The sequence below is a fragment of the Hipposideros armiger genome, unplaced genomic scaffold (assembly GCF_001890085.2).
Source record: "Hipposideros armiger isolate ML-2016 unplaced genomic scaffold, ASM189008v1 scaffold_206, whole genome shotgun sequence".
Classification (NCBI taxonomy): Eukaryota; Metazoa; Chordata; class Mammalia; order Chiroptera; family Hipposideridae; genus Hipposideros; species Hipposideros armiger.
In genome coordinates, this window is record NW_017731556.1 from 1,104,808 (window position 1) to 1,130,404 (window position 25,597).

General features: G+C 43.5%; 2 protein-coding genes across 26 annotated transcripts in view; one reads left to right on the forward strand and one right to left on the reverse strand.

Moving 5' to 3' along the window:
• PLAGL1 (PLAG1 like zinc finger 1) overlaps nt 1-23,423 on the forward strand; it is a 64,880-nt gene extending 41,457 nt beyond the window's left edge. For 4 of the 25 annotated variants that reach the window (XM_019653760.1, XM_019653778.1, XM_019653782.1 and 1 more), the window contains 3 exons: nt 1,465-1,534; nt 5,008-5,097; nt 21,070-23,401. In XM_019653760.1, coding sequence (XP_019509305.1) covers nt 1,465-1,534; nt 5,008-5,097; nt 21,070-22,309 — 1,400 coding nt within the window. In that variant the 3' untranslated portion in view covers nt 22,310-23,401. The other 21 variants (XM_019653766.1, XM_019653772.1, XM_019653771.1 and 18 more) reach the window with 13 other exon arrangements.
• Nucleotides 23,424-25,065: 1,642 nt separating this feature from the next.
• The window catches only part of ZC2HC1B (zinc finger C2HC-type containing 1B), a 37,565-nt gene continuing 37,033 nt past the window's right edge, over nt 25,066-25,597 (reverse strand). The window contains exon 8 of the mRNA XM_019653747.1: nt 25,066-25,264. The gene's annotated coding sequence lies outside the window, so the exon portion shown is untranslated. The remainder of the gene's footprint in view (nt 25,265-25,597) is intronic.

Here is a 25,597-nt window from a genome sequence, read left to right on the forward strand (position 1 = left end):
GAATTCACAAATTGGTCTTGTCCATTGGTGAGGTGGGTAGGAGCAAACGAAGAATCATCCAGAAGAATTTCACTCCTTTGCTTTAATGTGTTCGAAAGCACTTTAAAAAAAAATTAACATAGGCCTTCAGAGACCACGCTAAATGTTGAGTATTTTGAGAAGAGAGATGTACCATGAAGATAATTTGTGAAGTGTTTATACATGCAAAGCAAGGAATACATTTAAAACAAATTCTCTGGATGCTTCAGACGAAGAGCCTACTCACCTCCAGTTTTTCTCCTGCATTTTGATGGTTATTTTAAAGTTTTAGTTGTCTAAAACAGTCTTAATTTTTCCATTTTTAACTTAAAAGGATGTTCTTATGCAAAATAAACGGACATAGCCTTTTTGATCAAATTAAGAGAAGAAAACAGGCAACCAAATGAAAAAATCACTTAGGTGAGATATAATTGGCTTTGTTTCATAATAGATTTACCTTTGTACTGGGTAAGAAAATCCTGAAAAGCTTTTCCCCTAAGAGGATCAACTGGTTGGAATAGTCTGAGCTGGAAGAAGCCAAGCTTTATAATTAATTGGTGAGCAGAGATACTGGATTCCCAGTGCTCACCAGTGTGGTGCAAAGCTGGCTGCACACTCGGCCCTGAAGACTCGGCGAAAACATAAATTTCCAGGGCCCCAGTGATGCTGTGTCAGTCTGCACAAAACATTTCCCTGGTATTCTAATGCATAGCCAGGTTCGGTACCCAGTGAATTGTCTACTCAGTTTGGAGCCTTCAGCCTTTTCACCCTGCACATTTGATAAATCTATATGTTTATACGAAGCTTTTGTTGAAAGTGAATGCCCAATGGTTATTGCTGACTTTCTTCAATTCATAATTTGTTTCAGGTTCTGTTATTGCATAGATTTGCATGCCTGTTTTATGGTATTCTAATACTGTTGATTTAAAAAAATTCCATTTCCTCTGAGTGCTATTTTGAATATTTTATATAAGCAATTGCATGGGTTTTGGGTTTTTTTCTCTACTTGCAGAAAGCAGGGAAATATTTCAGGGTTTTTTCTAATCCAGTTGCAAGTAGGGCAAAGGATATAACAGAAATACTTAAAGCTCTTCTTGAGCAAGATGATATGAAATATTGAAACTTTTAAGTTACAACATAATGAACACTATCACACTTTTTAAATATGAGATGGTTTAAATGTTTAAGACTTGCCATGGGGTGCATCTGACATATTTTAAAATTAAGGGTGGTAGGTCTCCTGAGGTATATACAGGATTTTAAAGTTTAAAAGTGATCTGTTATTTATTAAAATGTGTGAAAAAGCAGCAGAAAATCTCCTCTGCACCATCAGTTATGCGTGCTCTTGAAGTGAAGCCCCAGTTGCAGGATAAAGGGGGAGGGGTGGGGGTTGGGAATGTTTTCCTGGCTTCATTCACTGAAGATGTGCAAGATCTCTTCTTACAGGTTTGAATCCTCAAACAAACTCCTGCGAGGAGTCCATGACCGCCTGGAAGCTGACATTTCCTGTCATCGAGTAGGTATGCAAGTGATGGTACCTTTTTAAGATTATGTCTCTCTGGGTATGTTTATGAATAAGTGCTTGGAAACACATAGTCATAGTCAAGGATGCGAGGGAGGTTCCAGGTACTTTAAAAAAAGGTTCCAGTGCAGAATAAATACATTGCCCCCTCGAACTGCAAAAATACCTCAGAACAGAATTCTCGAACATTTTTTTTTTTATAAAGCATCCGTACACTCTCCATTTCAGGGAATCAGAGGATGTACTTCGCAACTTTTCATATCCTCTGATGTCCCCCATTCGCAGCCCTGTAGTTCCTGGAGGCCTGGAGGGTTTTCTGCTGACAACCCTGTCAGTGCAGAAGCTTTAAAGCTGCCCTGACCACACTCTTAACCGTGTACGTAGAGGATGTGTAAAGATTGCCCTCCCTTTGCGGAGGATGTTGACTAATAAGCTGAGGAAGATGCTGCTCACATACCGGGATGCTAGGGAATCCCGCGTCAGGCTCGGAGGCTTTATTTGGAAATACCGCAGTAAAAGCTCCTGCCCAAGTCTGCTGCTCTCTGCTGCTCGTGCAGACAGCTTGCCTAGGGGGGTGGCAAGGTGTAAGTGGAAAGAGCACTTGGCCTAGCTCATAACACCTGGGTTTGGCCCCTGGTCACTGTCGTGGTCATCAGTAATGATACTAAAGGAAGCTGACACTTTCGGGGCACTTACTGTGCGCTGGGCACTCTGCTTTGTACAGCTCAGTACTTGCAGGATCTTATTTGTCAGTGCCTATGGGTAGAGAACCGCAGTCTCTGAACCTCGGTTTCCTCATCTGTTAGCTGGGGATAAAAACGCCTTTCTGCCTATCTCACAGGGCTGGCCGATGGAAATTATTAGGCAGAATAGCATGAGAGGGCTTTATGAGCTCAACTGAAATACACTATTGTTTTGCTAAACATTATTTTGGGTTTTTTTGAAATATAATGTTACTACATAACATTTTGATTTATTGGCCAAGAAATTGGAATTCATCCCAATGCGCCAGTCTACCTACTAGGAACTTAGGAACTGAGAAAGGCACTAGTGGTTCCAACTGGGTGGGGGAGGGGGACCTTGCCATTGTATCTTCTGCTTGCTGTCTGATTGACATTAGAAGATTGGGCCTGATAACCAGTAAGATCCTGGAATGTGTCTGCCCGGTACTGGGTGGTGAGTCTGTGGGCCAAAGACAGGTAGGGGGCGGCTAACACACCAGGCAGTGTCTGTCTGAGGAGCAGAGTGGGACAAGCCCAGGCAGGATGGGCAGGACCATCGCGAGGCAAGCAGGAAAGGGAAGCCCAACTTGAGACATCGCCATAGGCTGCTGGGAACGAGCCGCAAGCATGCGGCGGTGGGAAATTGGGGCGTATTGTACGCAAGGTGCCCGGCCTCCGGGGCGCCAGGAGCACAGAGCAGCACATTGAAGCCGCCCGCGGATGGGCTGAGGGATGGACCACACATGTGGATCGCCAGGACAGCTACTTAGAGAGTGCGCATTCCTCCCATTGAATCGGGTATAATTGTAATGGTTTGTTAAACAAACAAAGGACCTAAAGCTGTGAATGGGGGAGAGAAAAGACTTAAGGTGAAAAGGAGAGGAGGCCCCTGCCTGCCTGTGTCCCGCTCTTTTTAAGCTTTCTCCCCGTTTCCTTGACATTCCTTTCTCCTTTCAGAGAAGCCAGTGTGGGACCTTGCAAAAGTTGCCTTGTCTCTCTAGTGTCATTTCCTTTTAAGATGGAAACCTGATGAAATCTTTATCATCTTCAAAAGGAAAAGTGAAAAACTGGGGTCATCCTAAAGGACTAGTGATAAATCTTTGGCGATTTCAAATCAAGTATTTCTGGATGAACAATTCGCTTTGCATCATTTGAATTTATTGGAGGTGACATGGGAAGGCAAAGAGGACATTCCCACTCAAGCACCATGTAGTATTGTGTCTAATAGTAAGGCATGTGGCCTCTGAGGCGGGCAGACGTACTTCTAGAGGAAAGGGAGTGAGCCCAGGGCCGGGAGCAGCAATTGCACTTTCTCTGGTAACTGTGTACACAGTTTATAGTAAAGTGAGTTCTAAATGCTCATCCAGTGAAAAGGCTTGAAAAAAAAACAAGCATACGTTGTCACTTAAAACTGCCAATTACATTTGTGTCCATTTGGGTAATCAGATTTGGTCTCAGGCTCACCTTGCGTGAAAAGAACCATTTAGAGTTTCCAAACAGTACATTTCATCCGGCTGTGCCCTCAGGGTAATGAAGCTATCCGTGGGGGAGGGATAAGTGATTACTTGTCAGTGTTTTCCTGTGTAAAGCAATCTGTTGATGAGCCGTCCGCACTTTCACTGGCTCCTGCTTCCCAGTAGGATAACCCGATTCCTCAGGCTGGTTCCTGGGACCGTTGGTGTTTGGGGCCTCCTCTCCAGGCCCATCCCCTGCTCCGCTTATCCTCACACCTGCATTCCAGCCAGACTGAACCCCCAGGATACCTGCTACCCTGTGCTGCTTCCTGCCTCCGTGCTTTTCTGTGTTCTTCTCTCTGCCTGAAATACACTGCCTCCTTTTTGTCTACCTGTATGCTCCTGGACTCAACCTAAGTAGCCATTATCAGAATTTAAACAGTACGATATTCAAAAAGGAAAAACAAAGAAAAGTCATCTCTGATTCCACCCCCCTGGAGATAACTCCGCTGACATATTGTTACCTGTACTTTCAGGCCTTTTTCTGTTTAGTTAAAGATATTGTTGTTTTAGGATCAAACAGTCCACCCAAGGCTTGCACATCCTTCCCACATCTCATATAGTTTTTAAGTTTCCTTCAAGAGATGTTTAACTCAAGAATCTGGCTGCCCGTCACCAATGTGACCAATCTGCCATTCTTGTTTCTTTTCTCAGTTGAGCTTTTACCCTCACACACTTCCTGGGAAAGACCCAAGCTTTTCTTTCCCCTAGAATGGTAGCGTATTAGGACAATAGGCTCTGTCGCTAATTAGGTAGTTTTGGTTCCTCCGTGCTCTACTCTTAGAGCCCCAGGAAAAGAGATCACTGGCTGGAAGCTATAGAAGCCTATCCTAACAGGGCCTAAAGCCAGTCGTGAGGATTTGCTGGGAGGGGGGCGGGGGGATCTATTTTCAGCCATCACAAAAGAATAGTCCCCATCACTGGCTTCAATGACTAGAAAATTTTCTGATACCAGAGGCTCTTGTGTGGATTTCAAGATGGCTCTCCACCCCTTACCCCACCATGCTACCTCGAGTTCCTTAATCGTCTCCTTATAGCAAGGTCCAGTCCATGGCAGCTGGAGAACCAGTCCTGGACTTCACACTTGCCTTTCTGCAAACGCTTGTTTGTAGACATTTAATATTTCTTCCTAAATGTTTGTATTTAAAAATACCATGCATATGGTGGGGAGAGGAGGAGTGTGGAAGATGTAAGAATCCCTGAAGATGTTTCCTTCCCTCTTTCCTTCCAGAGGGCACGGAACGACCCATTCTGTGGAAGCACTTCGACCTGGTCTGGGGACTGCCGAGCTGTGTGAGCCCCCGGCCTCCACTCCATCCAGGTGAGGGGAGGGGCTAGGGTGCTCCCAGACCTCTCAGTCTTCCGTGGCTCTTTGAGGCTTCCGCCGTTTCCACTGCTGCTTAGGGCTTCGTCCCATCCAGCAGAGACAGAGCTCTGGGGGCATTCCTACCTGCTTCTACCTCTTCTCTTCCCACCTTCCTCTTCCCACCCCCATAAAGACCAGAGTGGCTGGCCTCGACATAGGGTCGGCATTATCATCAGTTTGCTAAACATATAACAAAGAAAGGGTCCCACCTGTGCAAAGCCTACCTTCTTTTAGTAGAGCGGGCAACCAGGCATGGATTTTGAACTATTAGGTCTTGTTTTACACTATCACCAGTTAGAAATCATTTTGGAACAGCTTAGCAAGTTTTTCTAGTGCAAACTTAATTCTCATTTTTCTTATTTTTATCACCATAGACTTGTCACTGCACTGTCTTACCCGAAAGGAACTGGGAGAATTGAGAGGCAGGAGGCTTCTGTCCTCGGAGCCTGTGAGAATTACATGTCCCCACAAGCCTGCTTCCACCCTGTTCCACAATGCAGAATAGATATCCTAAGGGAGGAGCAGTCTAGCTGCAGCCTGCCGTAAAGAAAACAAATTCCTCCTCACCCCCAGGACAACCCGCGTCACCACACCACTCGGGAAGGACAGACACTGTTGAGCAAGGTTGATCGTGTAAGCTCGCTGACAGCATCTGAGGCCACCCATGTAGAGCTCAAGAGTAATTTATAAAGTCGCTTATAGAAGCCAGCTTCACAAGGGTACCTACTTCCCTGAAGCCAAAGAGTATCATTTGCTCTGTGGTCTACAAGACCCCATGCTGTAGGTCTCCCTGCTGCACAGAATGCCCATTAAGCACCTTCAACCCAACACATCTAAAACTAAACTCCTAATTCCAATGCTGTGTTAGATTTTTCATCTGGGACTCATCCTCCCTTTCCCTGTCTGCCACCACTGTCCGCTCTTTTCTCTAACCTAACCTTAGTCCTAATCTAACTGGTCTGTTTACAAAGTGTCATTTCAACCCGTCCTCTCTTCCTTTCCAGGCCACTGTTATCTCTTCTGAGATATGGCAAAAGCCAAATTGGTCTCACTAGCCCGGTCCCATGACTCTCAGTATCTTATATGTCCCTGCCATAATTATTGTAAGTGATAATCTGTTACTTATGAGGGATTCCCATTGCCCAGCTCCTGGTCATCAGTCTCCGTCATCCTTGCCCCTTGTGGTTTGGCTCCTCTAGGTCTTCTGTGGCTCTTTGAGGCTTAGAGTCCTGTGTTTACGCCTTTCCCATTGCTCCTCATTCTCCCTGAGCTAGCATTCTCTATCTACTTCTGCTTCTCTCCCCACCTCCCTGATGCCTTGACTAAGTAGGTTAGACAGTCTACTAAAACATGACAACAAAAAAGCCCACCTAGTGGAATGGAGCAGCACATCACTGACTCTTTGTGACCGGTCCTTGTCTCTCCCTTCAGCCTGCTTGTCCACATGCCCCCATATTTGCTTTATATTCCAGTCATACTGAGCTGCTTCTTTTCAAGTGTCCTGTGTTGATTCATTCTGTTGGCCTAAAAGTGACCACTTCTCCCTTGAACACCAGGTAAATTTGCAGGCTTAGCTTTAACTCTGGCTTCTCCATGAAACCTCTCTTAATCTCCTAAGCAAGAGATGATCACTCTAAGCAAGGAATACACCACTGTATTCCTTATGCACCCTGAATTTTAATAATTATTTTCACGCATTTAATTGTAGCATATCTGTTCATTCCTAAGGAAGAGCATCTTTAAAGGCACATGTCCTGTTCATGTCCCCGGTCTTATGTATCGCCTCTTTCCTGACTTTCTATTTTTGCCAATCTGGTTGGTTTAAAAATTGAATTTCACTGCAGTGTGTTTGTTTGGGTGGGTGGGAGTGGAGGTTAAGAACTAAAACAGAAAAAGTCAGATGTGCAAGTGCATGAAAAAGAAAAAAAAAAAGGCAGGGAATGGGGGCATAAGGAATGCCAGATTTAGGGGTGGGGTCGATCAGGGATTAAATAGGGTAGTAAGGATTTGAGTTTTGCCAGCCAAGTACAATGAAGAGAGAAGGCCCACAGAGTAGAAAGTACAAGGGAAGTGATTTTAATGACAGACCAAGAAATCTACCCTGGATAATATTGTGCATATTTTCATTTGTTTGTTAGCTGAGTTTCCCCTTCTGTGAAATGCCTTCATGTTTTATTTTTGTTCTTGCATAAAAGTTTTAAAGTTTCATTTTAAACATTAAGTCTGTAATCTGGAATTAATTTAATATATGATGTATGATAGGAATCCAGTTTCCTCATTTTCCCATAGGGATAACAAATTATTAAGTAGTCCATTCTTTCACCAGTGATTGCAAGCCAGCCCTGTCATGTATTTTCTATACAATAGTGGGTCAGTTTCTTGGCTATTCATTCTACTTCATTGGTCCACTTGTCTAATCCTGTGCCTATATCATACTGCCTTAATTACTATAGCTCTTTTTTAAAAAAAAATATTTTATCTGTCTGTCACCTTTTTCTTCTCTGAGAGAAATCATGGTCTGTTTGTGTGATGATGAGAATGATCTAGCAGAACTGGGAACGTCTTGGCTTGTTGTTGGACATTTTGTTCTCCATATAAAAGTTAGAATGATCTTGTCAAGTTCCAACAAAGAGCCCTATTGAATTTTTATTAGGACTTCATTGAATAAATACATAAACATGGAGAGAACTGACAATATTACAATAATTCTTTGTATTGCCCTATCCATGAACATGGTATACTTCTCCATTCATTTAGGTCTTCTTCAGTGTCTTTCAGTATAGTTTTATAATTTCTCCATACATATTTTGTACATCTTTGGTTAGTTTTATTTCTAGATGTCTTTGTTTTGTGATAATGTATGTGGTATTTTAAATTATATTTTTGTTTGCCAGCATTTAGAAATATACTTGATTCTGTATTTTGATTTTTATAACTAAATATCTAGCCAAACTTTCTAATTCTAATATTCTATGTGTGGATTCTCTGGAGTTTTCTATGTAGTCAGTCATCTGTAAATAATGAAATATTTATGCCATTCCAATTTTAGATCTTTTATTTCTTTTTAATGCTTTATTGTATGGTACACAACTTCTAGAACAAATGTTTAACAAGAAGCAGTGATAATAGATACTTTTATCATCTGACGAAGTTTCATTAACTTAAAAATTACCTCCCTTTTCCTGTTTCTTAGTCTGATGGTGCATATTTTGACCATTTAACTTATGAATGATTTTACTGTTAATTAGTCTCTGGGTTCTATTAACTGGATAAAAGGTTGCTTGCTCCATAGTATTAACCACCATTGAGCATTAGGACTAGCAGACATGTGAAAATAGCAGATACCCCCAGAAGAAGCTACATTGGCAAATGTAAGGGTGCCTAAGGATCACCAGGGGGAGTTTATTACATGTGCAGATTCTCAAATACTAACCCAGCAAGTTTGACTCCAGTGCTTGTCCCTGGGCTCTGGCATTAGCCACTGCCTTTTTTGCTGTCGTTTCTTAAAAAAACAAAAACAAAAAACTTGTTTTTTTAGAGGTCTCTTTTTCTCTCTAGAATATTAATGGTAATTGTTTCTGAAGTTTATTTTTGTCAATAGCGTTGGGTTTTTTTGTTTTTTTTTCTTTATCCTAGTTGCTTTTTTTGGTTTGTTCTGTGCTAGTTTTTCCTGAGATGCTTTCTTCTGATTTCTGGTGATCCTCTGCTGCCTGCTGATTTGCTAGTGGAGCCATTAAAAGCTGATGGAAGCTTTGTGTACTTAGATAAGGCGTGTCAACAAGGCTTCCTTATAGAGTAATGCATGTAAAGCCTTGAGACTGCTATTTGTCCTTTCCGTTAGCTCTTTTCCTGGGCTGGTCAACTTTCCCAGAGAAGACTCCTTCAGTCTCCTGCCTTGGAGGATGCAGGCCTGGTCCCCGGTGTTCCGATAGCCAAACAGGGCAAGTGTACAAGCCCCCACTGAATTCATCCTGTGCCTGCACAGTACCTGCCCTCATGGCCCTCCACGAGGAGTGTGTCAGAGGGCTGAAGGCTTCACTAACAGGCTTTAACCACTCTGTTTTATGCCCATTTTTACTCCACTTCCAGAGGTACCTGATGCCCACCCACATTTCTGAGACTTTTGATGGACTCTGTAGGGTAAATCAGGTTGCTTCATAGCTTTTTATGAATGGCTTAGAATTAACTTTCATAGGGCTGCTAAGGCAGACACCGCTTGTTCATCTGCTCTCCAGCTCCCACAGTTTTGTTACTGTTGCCTCCTTTCCTGTTACCTTAGGCTGTGTTTTTGAAAAAATCTCATTACTACTGTTTTAAGAGTTTCAGGAGAGACTGGAGCTACATACTTTCATTCAGTTTGCCGTTTGTAACTCGATATTACACAGTTTGTAAATAGAGAGCTAGCACTCTGGGCTTTTTGTTTTCTAAGTCGAGTGCATACATTAGATGTGCTAAATTTGTGCCGTAATCAACTAGACAGTAATCAACTTAGTAATTTTCTCTCTGAATATTAGAAAAATAGTTCACTTTGGCTTTCTTACTTATTTTAGGCCTTATTTCTAAGAAAATAAGGGTGTAGTCACTAGGTTAACTAAATGAAGTCTGTCAGGGCGACAGGTAAGAGTCAGTAGGTGGCACACCTGCTTGTTCAGGAGGCAGTTAGGAAACAGGTGGCGAGGTGCGGGGTGGTGCTCCCCAGAGCGGAATAGAGGGGCAGGGGCAGTCGGTGCTTCCTACCCACAAGTAACAATGGGGGCACACTGCTCCAGTCGTGTTACGGTGGGGATGTCGACAAGGCCGTTGAATGGACAGTTCTGGAGGGAACTCAGAAGCACCTTTTGTGGGGCAGGGTCTCACCAGACACATTTTCCTCTTTCTAATTTAGCCATGGTTTTTAGTGATCTTTTATCTCCACCACAACCATCTTAGCCCAAGCCACTGGGGTCTCCTGGAATATTATAATCACTTCCTTAGTGGTCTCCCAGTTTTATTCTTTCACCATGGGGAGAAGCTCATTCCTGTGCCTGGGAGGGAGCTACTGGGGAAAGGAGGAGTTTGCCAGGTGGACAAGGGTGGCAGGACATTCCAGGATGGGACATAGCATGGAAAACAAAGAAGTGTGTGAGAATGGGCACGTTAAGGACATAGCAAGTGGACTGATCTGTGGCCTCAGATGCCTTTGAGACACTGAGGGAGAGGGGTCTGCAAACATAGCCGGGCAATAGGCCTTGTGGGTCCAGCCTAGCAGTTCATTCATCCCAGACAAGCGCCGCCTCCCAAGTGATGTGTCAGGTCAGGTGTTAGTGGATTTTAATGCTATCTTAGTGCTTTATTGAATATATATATATATATATATATATATATATAATATATATATATAAATAAAAGAATTTTAGAGATGCTGACAAATTAACCCCTATGATTTGGCAACAACTCTTATTTGTACTTTAACCTGATTGAGGCACAAAATACATGGCCCATGGATAGGAAATAGAATCATTGACTTTGTGAAGGGTCAAAGTGAATTGTTGGTCCCAAGAGGGATTGTCTCTTTCATCTAAGTCAGTGTTTTTTAACCAGTTTGAAACTAGGACCCCTTAGGAAATTTGAATAAAGTTGTGGTCTCTCTTCCCATAAGAATTCCAACACACATGGGTCCTAATGTTGCATAGAGTTTCAGAGAGCTCATAGCCATGAGCCACAGAAGCCAGCCGTGGCCCCACATGGGAAGCTCTGCTGTAAGTTAAAGCTGAAAGCCCAGCCATAGCCATCTGGTAAGGTGCCCATCAGGCCTCACATCTGTAATCTTCACCAGGTTAGCCCCATGAGCACCTGTTTTGCTGATTAGACATATAGTGAACCCCAACTCTTGTAACATCGTATTTGCTTGCATACGACACCTAACAAATTTACGACTCGTGTGCATAACAAAACCAAGCAGTAACAACTACTAGGCTCTGAGTAGCTTTTTTGTGCTCCTGCTGATGTTTCTGGATAGTTTTTTCATTGATGCTACTTGCTACCACAGTCCCTCAAAGAACTGATAGTGAGGGAAGCACCCTCTCTAGAAATGCCCGCGAACCAAATAAGCAGTGAATTTCCATCTATCCTGCTCCATGATTGGCTGTTTATTTTGTGAGTATAAGAAGAAACAGAAACTTGTGAGAGGCCCTTTTTAAATTGGCCTTAAATATAAATACAATCCTAGGTTTTGGGAGTATGAAAGAGGGGAAATATTTGGAGTAGAATCTTATCTACAAGGGCTGGTAATGAATGGAATCAGAAAAAGAATGTAGAGTACCCAAGTTGGAAGACTACAAACGGCAATTCAGTTTCCTCTCAGAAGTGGGCCTTGCGTTGTGTCACTGGGAACAATGGAAATAGAAGCCACAAGTCATAGTTTATTTTGAGAATGTTGTAAAACATTTGTCCCCTATTAGATGATTGTGTCACACAGCATTGGGGACGTCCTGGAACTTCAGTTGTGCTCTGACCCCTCCCTCTACCGTTGTATACCATCAGCCCTCATGGAACTCAGTCCTTCCTGGCTGTTGCCATATATATATGTTCTTATTCCAATCTGATCCTCTCTCATCCCTAAAATAATCAGCATGAACAGAATGAAGCAGATGGCACAAGCCTTCTTTGGCATACTGGCAGATCTGTATCACTCACTCAGTATTTTTAGAATCAAGGGGATTGAAAATTATGTCCTGAGATGTTTTGGGGGAAGACTTACTATCTTCCTAGGGTGACAGGTGTTGAAATGTTACTGTATTTAAGACTCGAATGCAATCTGCATGTCAAGTCACAAAACGGACTGATTATCATCAGGACCATCCCTTTGTCAGTTCTGCTAGGATTGTTGGTGGTTTGCCAGATAATAGAAAGTTAATCACAAGTCTGTTTTAAGGATGTGGCCAGAAAGCGCATCAGGTTTCCACCAAAGATTGGACTCAGCAGCAGCCAGCCAGCTCTGGTCAAGTACGTGTGATGGGAGATGTTGTATTAGCCTCACGGTTTATTTTTTAAAAATAGCTGAGCTTTGATCCTTGGCCACAGTGACTTTATAGTCTGTTGGGAGAGACTATTTTTATAGAAGTTTGTGATTATATCATGAAAACTGTGCAAATATTTATATTTGAAGGTCCATATGAATGAAATATTATAACCACTTGTAAATTGGAATGCATCATTAGAAAAGACTTCCTGAAGAAATTAAAGAATGCTTAAAGTGTCATATAATTATTTCAGTTCAATACGTATTTGAGGACCAACTTTGCACTTAGCGTTGGGTTAGGTGTATTTAACACAGATGCAAAACTCAAAAAGATACAGTCTTGGGGAAAGACAATTTTATGAAATAAGTATAAAAAATGTTTAAGCGACTTTACTTTCTTTTGTTGTTCTTTGGGAGAGAGTTTGATGTGGAACAAAGAGTTAGAGGAAATGTGCCTCACAATTAAATCAAGTGTGGCCACGTCTGAGACTCCTTGGTTATATGCCAGCCGTCTTTGAAGGCCTAAGAGCAGTGTAGATGATAACGTCCTGGAGCTGGACTTCCGAATCAAAGGAAGTGGCCGGAGATTAGCTCTGGGAAAACTTTATTAATGCTAAAGGGCAGGTACCTTTTCTTTTGAATTGAATAAATCTTAGTTTTCCTTTGTATTCCTGATGTGTTGGTAAGCAGTCAGTCACGGTTGATGTCTGTTGAGAAACAAAGGATGCAGGCTCATTTTTACTTGTACCCTCGTAGGTCCTTTCTGCATGTGTAAGCACGTGGATTAGCCAAAGTACCAATTCCTTCCAGTGAGAAAAATGGTGAATTATATGTAGGGAGAAAACGTGTCTTTTTTCCGTTATATCCATAGCTGAGTGGTTAGAATGCTGTGCCAGCTGATGGTTTCTACTTTCCATCCCCGTGTTTCATAAATACCATATATTTATTTGTATGGTGTGTTTTTAGATTACAACGTGCTTTCAGATCCATCTTGTGTCACTTGGTTGTCCCCAACCGCTCATGCATCAGGTAGATATCACAAGTGAGGACGCTGAAACTCAGGACTTAGCTAACAAGTGGGGAAGGTGGAGTGTGAACTGGGGTGTCTTTCCACTGTATTCATAGAACAAGTGACTGGATCTACATCAGTTCCGCCCACACTGCAGAGAAACACCTGAGGGGGAGTCAGCAGCATGCTGTTTCTGAAGGAAAGCACAGCCTTGCCTCCGTCTCTTCTGACTGTGAAGCTAAGAGCCTGCCTGTGCTGTCCAGTACAGCAGCCATTAGCCACATGTGGCTTCTTAAATTAAGTAAAAATCTCGGTTTCTCAGCATCACATTTTGAGTATTTAATAGCCGTCATATACCAGGGGGTGCCAAAAAATGTACACATTTTAAGAGATGTTATGTACGTATTACTTTTTGAAGTTGAATTGAATTGCCGAGCAATGTGTACAATGACGTTCGCTCAAAAGATGGCGTTAATCAAATGAATGCTAGCATCATTCGTTGTATTACAATTTTAATACAGGTTTTTTCCTTTCTTAAAATGTGTATACTTTTTTTTGGCACCCTCTGTGTGTGACATTTCCATCATCAAAGAAAGTTCCATTGGACACGCTAGTTATCTTTCCTGAAGTAAGAGTTGGGGAGAATGAACTCACTGAGAGCAGTTGAAAAAAAGAGCATATGCCAGGGACTGGTGTAGGTGAGAGAAATATGTCGTCCTCACCCCCAAACCAGCTCCTGCTGAGTGACTAGTGCTACTTTGAGTTTGCCTGTGAAGAGAACAAGAAGATGAATTTCCAACTTCACATTGTGTGTATATTTTAATCTTTTCTGGCAGACCAGAGAAGAACACACAGCCGTTTCAAATGAATGAGTGTATTTAAAGACGATGATAAGTTCTGTGCCTTTCATAGTGGGGCCAGTATTAGCCAGACTTAGGCTGGACAGGAAGCAGGGCACATCAGGAGACCTGGCAGCAAAAACTCGGCCACACAGGCCAGAATTCCTGGAAGGAACTGCTTCGTTTGTGGCCAGGGTTGTTGGGAATGCCTCAGCGCAGGGCCTCGGGCAGGAACAGGGAGCCGGGGAGAGGGATTTGGGCAGAGCCAGGACAGGGGTTCAGTTTAAGTTCACCACAGAGAGTCACAGAGGAACAAGGTATGTGCAAGCTACCACCAGAAAGAAGGTGTGGTGCCAAGATATTGGCTTTGCAAGCCCGTGTCCCTGGCTTAGGATCAGTGCCGAAGCTTTAGGTCAGAGTGTGCACGACAGCTCTGAAGGGTCCAAGCAGGTGGGGCAGGACGCTGAGGGGTGTCTGCCGGGGGCCGGCTCCTTGTGAACTCTGACCAGACACTGGAAACATCTGAGCTAGTTGATGAGGAACTCAAAAAGTTTGCTGCAATTTTGCCCGTTAGGAAAGGAATGTATGTGTGCCTGTATACATGTGCTAATACTGATATTTAAAGATGCTTGAACTGTTATAATAAAATTTCATCTAGCTAGATTCCAGCTTTCCGATCTGAAAGTAACCGACAAGGTAAGTAAAATTGAACTTTTCACAATAAAGAGCAACTCTAAAGACTTGGAAGTAAGTGAATAACTGCAGAGAACAGATTTCCTTGCAGACCTACTTGCTGTGATTGGTCAGTTTACCATGAGTGCACTGCTTACTTGACAAAATACAGAGAAGGCTGGCCTGTGTACAAAAGCTACTCCAATGTGTTTAACGTAAGCATACAGTGCTCTGGTTGGCACTTGAAAGGTTCTCATCCACCGCCTGAGAATTACTCCCTCTGGAGCAGCACAGGTTGCCAGGGCTTTTCTCGATTGTTCGTGACACTGCCTCAGACTCTTAAGGCTCCTCAAATGGGGGTCCACAGGTAGAAAAATAAGAACCTGGTGTTTGACGACTTTGCTGGGTTGGAAGGGTGGTAATAACGTGGGTTTGAGACAGTTGAGGTTGAAGAGACAGCAGACCCACCTCCTAGAAGTAGCCCACCAACAGATGGCTGGATTGGCCCTCCAGGGTGGGGGCTGGGAAATGAAGAACCGTCCCCATAAACAAAAGGGGAAGAGCTTAGTACAACAGTTTCCTAGAGGACCGTGCCTACACATATAAATGAGGGCTGAGCCTCCCCGCCCCCGTCAGTTTTGTTTTCAGGGGAGTATTTTGTCTCCCCTCCAAAGGCACATCGGTGAACTAAACTAGCTTTGTTCACATTTTGTTTACATCAGAGAGTTGAGTTCTTCTACAGGGTAACCTTACAGGCAAATTAACTTAGATGTATACAAATTATTTCATCTCATCCCCTGGAAGTTTAAACAGGTGTGATAAACAATGTATGTTATGCTAACAGTGAGTGAAGAGGAAGAGGCCATGGTTTGAATAAGCAGGCTGGGTTTTGTTTCTGTACCAGTAACACGAACACACTGAGGAGCTGTGTTTTGCTTTGTTTTTCTCCCAGTTGGTCACTGAGCCTCACTGGCCTGAGATTGTGATTTGAAGTAGATAATAGCGAGTCTATGGAAATAGCTGTCTCATCAAGGAAAGTGTGCTTCATCCACCATCCAAACACTGTGCTGGCCTCCTCGCCGCTCAGGAGAAGCACCCGCAGGTGGACTTACATGCCGAAGCATCTCTTAGAGCACACAGGGAGGATAGAGAAATGCGCTGCATTAGGCCATTTACAGGAACATGCTGCCCGGGGAGCTGACTGAACTGGTGGGGGAGAAAAGCATTGTTTTCAAATGGCTAATGCAAGACATCGGTTTCTCTTCTCTCCACAGACAGTCTGGTGATCCAGGACATGCCCCAGCTCTAGTGATGCAGGTTCCCTTTCTGCTCCTGGAATCGCATCTGTGCCTCAGACTCTCCTCCCAGCCTGAGACTGCACAGTAACTAGGATGTGGGACAGCAGGAAGCAGAGCTAGTGGGTCCTAAGAGGCCCATGTCTGGGGAGAGCAGGCCCAGGACCGCAGCGCTGCCTGTCCCCTGGCCTGGCGTTCGTCTGTGGTGGCTCTGCTGATGTGCTCAGCACCATCCTTCCATTTGTGCTTAAATGGCACAGCATTTGGTCAGCGCATCTGAAAAGGAAGGTGTGAGAAGCAAAGCCCATGGCCACCTACCCCTGCCAATTATGCGGCAAAACGTTCCTCACCCTGGAGAAGTTCACTATCCACAATTATTCCCACTCCAGGGAGCGACCTTACAAGTGCTTGCAGCCAGACTGTGGCAAAGCCTTCATTTCCAGATATAAATTAATGAGGTGAGAGGCTTTAGAGAAGGTATGTACTTTTACATATGCCTTTCAATGGCTTTGCAAGTCCTCAGACCAAACCCTGCAGGGAAAAGGGACACAGCATGTGGCTGCATTTTAGCCTTTAAAGCTCCATCTCCAGTGATGACTAGTTTTATATGACAGTTTTGCTGTGCAGCGTCCGTTCATTCTTTCATCAGATATTTCTTGTGTTCCTACAATATGTCAGGCCTAAGAACAGAAAGATGAAAAGACCCGTGGCTGGGGTGATAGTCATGCAGACACAATTAAAATGCAGTCTGAGTGCTTTGCCAGAGCTGTGCAGGCGGAGGAAGTTGGTCTCCACTGCTCGATGAGATCTGGGAAGGCTTCTCAGAAAGGCAGAGCCTTAGGCAGTGCGTGAAAAAGGACAGGAAATGGGCAGCTGGGAGGCTCTGGGACGGTCCTAAGCCTGGGCCTCAGAGACGTGTACAGAGGGTAGTGTTGGAGCAGGAACGGGCTGAGGCTCAAAATGGAGGCAGGAAGGAAGCAGCTCCCAGCAGGGCTGCCCGCTGTGGGGGTGGTGTCTTATATTCTAATGAGTCGAAGTAGTGAGGACCGCGATTTCATCAGGACATTGGAAAGGTGACTCTGGTAATAATTGGAGAAAAGAGACCAGGCAGGTAGACCAATTTGAAATCTGTTGTAATAGTGCAGGTGTGAAATACGGAGGGCTCGACCAGGTCCTGACAGTGAGGGGGAGGAGGGAACACCCCTACGTGTGGGCTTTTGGAGCAGTTTCTCAACTTAGGCCTAAAAGCCACCTGAACAAGGGGAATTCTGTTGGGTGTACAGGTGTTGAGTATGTGCACGTCATCAGATTTTCAGAGGCATCCACGATACAAGAAAGGATAAAAACCAGTTTTCACAGATGAGTCTTTTAAAAAACCCCTGCGTTTAGTCTACATTATTTCTCGAGTGCCTGTGAGGTACTTCCATGGGTGAAATGTAATGTAGCTTCTGCCTCCAAATGGTTTTTATATCATAGAAAAGATAAAATACGAAATAGATTCAAGTCGCGCTTAGTGTGGTTGACAGCGAATGAGTGCCGTGTGAGCCGTGTCTGTGGTCCCCTAGAGCCACACACGCAGAACTCCCACTCATGTGCTGCTTTTGCTGCCTGCGTAAGGGAAATGTGTCATTTGCCTCTAATTTTCATGAAATGAACTTTAAAGCTTCAAAGAACTTTCAGACTACTCATAAAAATACATAGGTGATCATCAGAATTTAGCAAGACAGGATTCCCACATGAGTGGTTTAACATGGACATATTTTTATTAAAGCTTGGAGTGCCCCTGGAGCAAGGCACTTGAAAGAGTTAAAAAAAAGAAAGGTATCAATTATGCTCCTGGTCCTTGGGAATACCAGGTATACACCTCCTGTAATATAATAAGCTGACTTTTAAAATCAGCCCATGGATGCTTAGGTGTTTTAAAATTCCAGTGTGTTCTGTACCCAGGCCCATCTCTAGTCGCCATAATGTAAGTATTGAGTGCCTACTGTGTGCACTAGTTCAGTTGCAAAGGCTTCCTGTTGTGCAATAAGCTTCTTACTGTGTATGCACAGTAAGGATCCTTGCTGGAACACTGAAAGCGGTGTTCACTGCAGTTCAGCTACAATGAGGACATCCTAGCTGTGGATAAAGACCAAACCACATAGCAGATAAAGACCAGGAAGGACAGGGGAGCTAACAGAGAATCAGCCTGGCAGAACCAGGTGGGATTGCTGTGGTCAGCGCGCTGAAGAAGGCGTCTGGAGCGGTATTTCGGAGGTTGTGGCTCTGAACTTGTTCAGTTACGAGTGTGAAGTGAGGCAACAAGGGAAGCAGGGTGCTTTGTGCAAGAGCCGCCTGCCCTGCCACAGCCACAGCCAGCACCATTTCTTGCCTCTGGCGTGAAGCGGTGATCTAGTAAGGGACTAGGAGAGCGGTGAGGTGGCAGGAAGCTTCAGGGTTTGCCTTTTTTTTTTAAAAAAAGGAGGGGGTAGCACTCCATGCCGTTTCCCTCAGTTGCAACATACGCCCCATTTTATAAGCAGAGGCGGAGGGAGAAAATGACTGACTTTCTTAACCAGAAAAGACAACAGGGGTCCCAGGACAGCAAACAAGGAGAGCAGTTAGATGGAGACAGCGAAGGGCGAGGAGATGATCTGGCGTCAGGCTGAAGCCCCCGTTAGAGGTCCTAATGTGAGCAGGTCCCCTTGAAGAAGTAACGCCATGTAGGTGGCACCCACAGGCGGTGGTATTTGGTGCGGACCGTAGGACAGACTGAAACCGGTGGTTTCATGGGTGAGGTAAGAGAGGTTGAGGGAAGGAAACAATATGTTGAAGTCATTTCAGCTATAAGTTGATTATGTCTTAAATTGGGACTATTGCATGAATAAGTAAGGGATAAATTAAAAGGGGAAGATGGGATGGCAGGCAAAGGAAAGAATCAAAAATTTCAGAGGGATGGGTGCTGGCGAAATGTGAAAAGTGTTATTACTGCTCAGGTGCTAGTGATGTCACCCTGTGCCCTTCTCATAGTGGGACAGGACAGGACAGGAAAGGGTGGGAAATCCCAGGTCCAGAGCTGTTAACTGGGCATTCATCTACTCCTGGGTGGTAAATGAAATCGAAACAGATACAAATCCGCTACAAAGAAAAGCGGAGAGAGGCAACACTAGAAGACCCAGGACAGAGCTGTGGGGTCCTGTTTACTAGTATAGGACCAAATAGGAAATTGTTTAAATGCCAGGCTTGTAAACCAGCCCCCTCTCACATCTATCCTGATGCTATATCTATAGATATCTTGTGTAAGAACACGGTTATTTGCCCTCTAACAGATTAAAAAAAACACCTTCCTGCTACCTTCGATTATGTTTTAATACATAAGGAACGTGCAGACACCGGCATCATTTCAGATCTTGCCAGTCCCTACTCCTGGCTCCTGCTCCCCAGCACTGTTTATACCTGTCTTCAGAACCGACCACCATATCTGAATCCCTCTGCATGCTGAGCTCTGGTGTCCTCCAGGGAAGGGGTGGAACTTACTCTCCTTTCTATCCCCACCCGCCCGCAACAGGGAGAGAGGAAGGAGATGTCAGGTTTTGGCTTTTTTTTGTTGTTTAAGAAAATGACAAATTAGCCTCAGATCAGCTTTATGTTTTTGAACTGGTGTCCGTTCTTCATCCTAGCAGGGACCACCACTGTTTCTAAACAGCTGTTGCCATAGATCCCTTACCAACTCTACTTCTACAATAGAAAAAGACCAGGAATGGAGAATGGACAATATAGGGTAGAAGGGCGGGTGCAAGGTATTATTAGTATACTTTGACTTATACTGTCTTTAAAGAAATTCCATCTTTTTCATAGAATGAGTTGTTTGAAATTCTTTCGTATCCAAAGTCAACAAGCTCAACTGCATTGAAATTGTCAGTAGGACAAGTTTTAGCTCCTAAAGACAAAACACCTAAAAGAGTTAACTGTCAAAAGGGACATGAAGCAACCTGTGTTGTCCCTGGAAGCCACACGTTATAATTAAGGATGCTATTTTGTAAGAAATACTAACACATAGGACTTGGCGTTTTATATGAAACATTTGGTTATTAAAATCAACCTTTTTCAAGTTTTATGGATGACAAACTCAGGGTTCCCTTATAGCATTGAGTTTTTAAAAACCAACAGAGTTTAGATTTTAGGAATTAAGTGAAACTGTGGTAGAAACGGATTTGTGATAGTTTTCCAAAACTAATTTGGGCTTTACAAATACAAATATAAAATACCTATTTTGAAATTCCAGGTTAACTAGGGTGGCAATGGCTTGTCCCTGAAGCTCAGTTAAAGAAAAACTTACAACTGCTGTTAGGAGTAGTAGCTTAGTCCTACGAAAAGTCGTTCGGAATTTTGCCAGTGAAATTACCAGTGACCTTCAGGAAGCGGGTTAAAGAGATCTAAGAGGGCTCTTGAAGAAATGGAGACAGCGGCTGCGCGCATCTGAGGTGATAGCTGATAGGACAGTGGTAAATGGAAGAAACCAAGATGCAGGCATAAAGGTCTCATGGGAGGCACGAGGTGGTGGGCTTGGCATTCCGGGTCCAATTAGACGCACGCTCTGAGGTTAAGGACAGGCTTATTAGTTATGTCTGTGGCCTGAACTTTTTGTCTCACTCAAGACCAAGCCGGGATTGTATTAGGAACAATAACCTAAAAGGGGGCGGGTATGGGGTTCCACGTAGAAGGCAAAGTGAGTCACTTTGGGAAACTGAGTAATTTTCAGAGTATAGAATACCCATTTAACCCCTTCCTGAAAAGTCTTTTTCATGATCATATATATTTTTAAATAACTTGTATACATTTAGAAATCTCTTTAGGAAAATATGTTAGGAGATAACATTAGGAAAATACGTTCTCAAAGCATATTCTTTACAGGTGTGAAAATTACATTGTCTTTAGTTGTGCCTGTTTTTTTATTATGAAGTTTTATGTATTTGTAGAATCTGGAAAATAGAGAAAAGTATTTTAAAACTGAAAACGATTTCTTATGCCACCGCCTAGAGAAAACTATTCACATTTTAATTGTTTCTATACCTTTCCTCTGCTCTTAAAAAAACTGAGGCTATTGTGAAATTTCCCTTCTGCCCCTAGGCACATGGCTACCCACTCACCCCAGAAGTCTCACCAGTGTGCTCACTGTGAGAAGACATTCAACCGGAAAGACCACCTGAAAAACCACCTCCAAACTCATGACCCCAACAAAATGGCCTTTGGGTGTGAGGAGTGTGGGAAGAAGTACAACACCATGCTGGGCTACAAGAGGCACCTGGCCCTCCACGCGGCCAGCAGCGGCGACCTCACCTGTGGGGTCTGTGCCCTGGAGCTAGGGAGCACAGAGGTGCTGCTGGACCACCTCAAAGCCCACGCTGAAGAAAAGCCCCCTAGTGGAACCAAGGAAAAGAAGCACCAGTGCGACCACTGTGAAAGATGCTTCTACACCCGGAAAGACGTGCGGCGCCACCTGGTGGTCCACACAGGCTGCAAGGACTTCCTGTGTCAGTTTTGTGCCCAGAGATTTGGGCGCAAAGACCACCTCACGCGACATACCAAGAAGACACACTCACAGGAGCTGATGAAAGAGAGCTTGCAGGCTGGAGACCTCCTGAACACCTTCCACTCCATCTCTCCCCAGTTTCAACTGAAGGCTGCCACACTGTCTCCTTTCCCTCTGGGAGCTCCTGCACAGAATGGGCTTGCGAGTAGCTTGCCAGCTGAGGTACACGGCCACACCCACAATCCCTCAGAGCAAACCTGCCAGCCTGTACAGCCGCTGCCAGAGCCCCTGATCCCCCTCCCCCCGGTAGCACCCCCCAGCTCTCCCCCTCCGCCCCTCCAGAATCACAAGTACAACACCAGCTCTACCTCATACTCCCCACTTGCAAGCCTGCCCCTCAAAGCAGATACTAAAGGATTTTGCAATATTAATTTGCTTGAGGACTTGCCTCTGCAAGAGCCTCAGTCACCTCACAAGCTCACCCCAGGTTTTGATCTGGCCAAGGGAAGTGCTGGTAAAGTAAACTTGCCCAAGGAGCTACCTGCAGATGCTGTGAACCTAACAATACCTGCCTCTTTGGACATTTCCCCTCTGTTGGGTTTCTGGCAGCTGCCCCCTCCTGCTACCCAAAATGCCTTTGGGAATAGCACCCTCACCCTGGGGCCAGGGGACTCTCTGCCCCACAGGCTAAGCTGTCTGGGGCAGCAGCAGCAAGACCCCACACTAGCCATGAGCACTATGAGCCTGGGCCAGCTCCCCCTCCCCCCCATCCCCCATGTTTTCCCGGCTGGCACTGGCTCTGCCATCCTGCCTCATTTCCATCATGCATTCAGATGACTGGTTTTTACAGTGTACGTTTCTTATTCTGGAAGATGTTTTAAGAAGCATTTTAACCGTCAGTTATAACACAAGGAAAGATTTGGAAAGCAGAACTTGGAATATGGCTTATTCAGTGATGACTGGCTTGAGATAAGAAAGTTCTCGAACTGCATGTATCGTGCCAACCTGTCCTGAGTGTTCATGCTTTGTACCAAATTTAATAAGCAAGTATTCTTTAATGGAACTGCAACTATTGTCATAACCGACATCCAAACGAGGGCTGCTATATATAGGTGTTTGTCAAATTGAGTTTAATCGTAAGCCATGATCATAATAATGTTAACTAAATAACTTTATGTGGCACTGCCTAGTAAGGGAACTTTGGAAAGGTTTGGATTTCTCCAAAATGGGAGAATTTTTTCAATAAGAAAATAACCTTTATATTGCATATTATAACTAGGCTGTGTATTTCTTTTCAGGGATTTTTCTACCTTCAGGGTTGGATGTAGTTTAGTTACTATTGCCATAGCCAACCTATAGTTTTACAGAAACAATTTCTTGTGGAATAATAGACGTCTCCATTTTAAACAAGCATTTTAAATGTAGTTTGAATATGTTCCACAAGATGCTACAATGTGAGTTATCACTTCATGTATCTTAAAGACTAAACTGGTTGTCAGTTACATCTGACAGAAAAAAAAAATCACTGTGTAACCAGGTTAAGTGGTAAAATAATCCAGGCGTCAGTCAAAAAAAAGCATTTTGCTGACTTTAATATTGATTATATTTTTAACAGGAATTTAAGAAAATATTACTGGAATTTTAAATATATATATATATATATATTAAACAAGAATTTTCTTTGCTCTGTCTGGCTTAAAATACTACTCTGCTTAAGTATTTTTAATCACCAATAAATAAATGCATTTTAAATTCATCATTTAAGTCAATATTAGTTTTACTCAAAAAGTATAACATTTTGCAATGTAACTATAATCTACTCTTGAATTTGGTATCTAATGAGTTTTAAAAATATGAAACCTAACCTTTTTTTAAAGCTCCTTTGTCTTTTGTGTTTAGAGGCTTTCTATATGAAAATATATCTTACATATAATAAACTCCACAAATCCTGAATATGGCTTGATGGATTTTTTACGTAGAGCTGCAGCGCGTCACCGTCCAGATGGAGACACAAAACATTCCAGCTCCCTCATGCCCCCTCCTGGCCACTACTTCCCCCGCAGACACTACTATTCTGACCTCTATTCAGCATCTACTAGAAACCAGTTTTTTTGAGTAAAATTAGGATTTAATGTAGAAGCTTATATGCTTCAGTTAAATTCACAGCACTAAGACCTTTTTTCTAAAAATTATAGCATTCTGAATCCTTCTATATTATGTAATTTCTTTCTGATGTATAGGTCAGAATACTAGCCACTGAAGTTTAGTCTACCCTGGGCCCGTGTTACAATAGTGTTCACCATTGATTTCTAGTATAAATTAGAAATTTTCTTTCCTTATTGGGATTTCTTCAGAAAGTATTTTGCCCCCCTGAATCTGACAAGTCTATTTTTGTTTGTTTTACCTCTAAATAGGGTGGGGGTAGGTAGAGAGAGGGAAGTCTTGTGTTCACATGCCCATCAAAGAAGCCTATTAGCCAAATGTGAGAAACCATGGCTCACGGCCCTTACCAGTGATGCTGATGGTAACAAAGGGCCGGAGGCATTCCAGACAAGCTGCCTGGAGCCGGGCTGTCCCTAGTGGGACTGACACAGTAGAGTCTTAACCTACAGTGTGACCTGGGGATAGGAGATAAGACAAAGGGACATGGGTTACCTTGTCAGTAGAAATCCACTGCTCTGCGATGTCTAAAATCAGTTCCCGAACCCCCTCTTACCTTTTCCAGGGAAGACAGTCTCCCAGGACCAGAGGAGAGCGTAGTGGCTCCTTCCACCCCAGCTATACAGCCTCCCAAGGCTCATTGACGGAAGCTTCCCCAAACACTTACATGGCCTGGTAGTCTTCAGTCAGTTCCAGGACACATACTTGATTTACGTGAGCATGAAACAGCACCCGATCCCCAAAATGCAGATCAGAAGCATTTCAGATGTGTTTGCTGTGCTACAAGTGGGAGTAGCTTGGGCTTCTCCTACTTAGGAAAAATGGCTTTTAATGAATTCCTAATTAAAATTCCCCTTGTTTAAGAAAAAATAAAAATTATTAGATTAAAAAGCATGAGTGAAGTACAAATGACCCTACAAAAAGAGTTTATTAACCCTTAAGGCAACACAGAAAAAAAGTTAAAATATCACCTCCCAACAGAGCTGTATAAACGAAGGGTAGAGGAGCAGTTCACCTCGGATTTGGCCATGAAAAGGGGGGGCCTGGGGCCACGTCCTGCTCCTTCTCACCCAGGTTATTATAACCTGTTCCCTCCACTGTCATGTTTCTCTCCAAAAACAAATGGTGTGCGTGGTGTATGTGAGACAATTCTACACGGTATACAGATGGACATTTAAAACAGGAGTCACTACTAATTCTAGTTTAATGTTTATTAGGAGTAAATACCAAAGCTGGGCATTTCGTGGCTACTATGTAGAGTGAAGCTAGGTAAAAAACGATTTGCCTAATGAGTAAATAATGCTCGCTAACACTCCCAAGACTAGTTCACTAAAAGTTTCTAATACCAGAGCAACACTTTCTTTAAAAACCTATTAAATGTCCAATTAAAAAAATGCTTTAAGTGAATCTTTAAATCAAACGTTACCATCACCATGCAGGTTAATGTTTAGCAATTTTATTTTGAATATTTTGAAGGAAGTAAATAAGAAAATTTGAAGCTAGTTTTCACTCCTTACACTTGATGTCTCAAGAGGAATCACAGGTGTGTAAACAGACGTCTCCCGTTCCTTCCCCTGAGGTGGCATTCCTGGGTACACAGCCATCCAGGCTGATGAGTTTCGGGGAGCCAGTCTGAAAGCAGAAAGAAACGCACTCACTAGAACTTCATGGTTTCCACACTGAGAACGTTAAATGATACAGGCTTCTTTCAATGTCTAGTTATTTTTAACAAGCAATTCACAACATCAAAAAAGTCTCCAACTTCACACCAATCCTATTCCATATCAGACTGTCCCGTTGTGGGGACACTGTGTTTGGTAAAAGTGACCAGGGCAGTAGCCTTCCAGGTCAAAATGAAGACCCATTCCCCTTGCCTGTTCTTTCAAGAATCAAAAATTGAGTATCATTGTTGAACTATACATTTAACAAAAAGTTTCCAGAGCACACATTAACCTAATTTGGGGC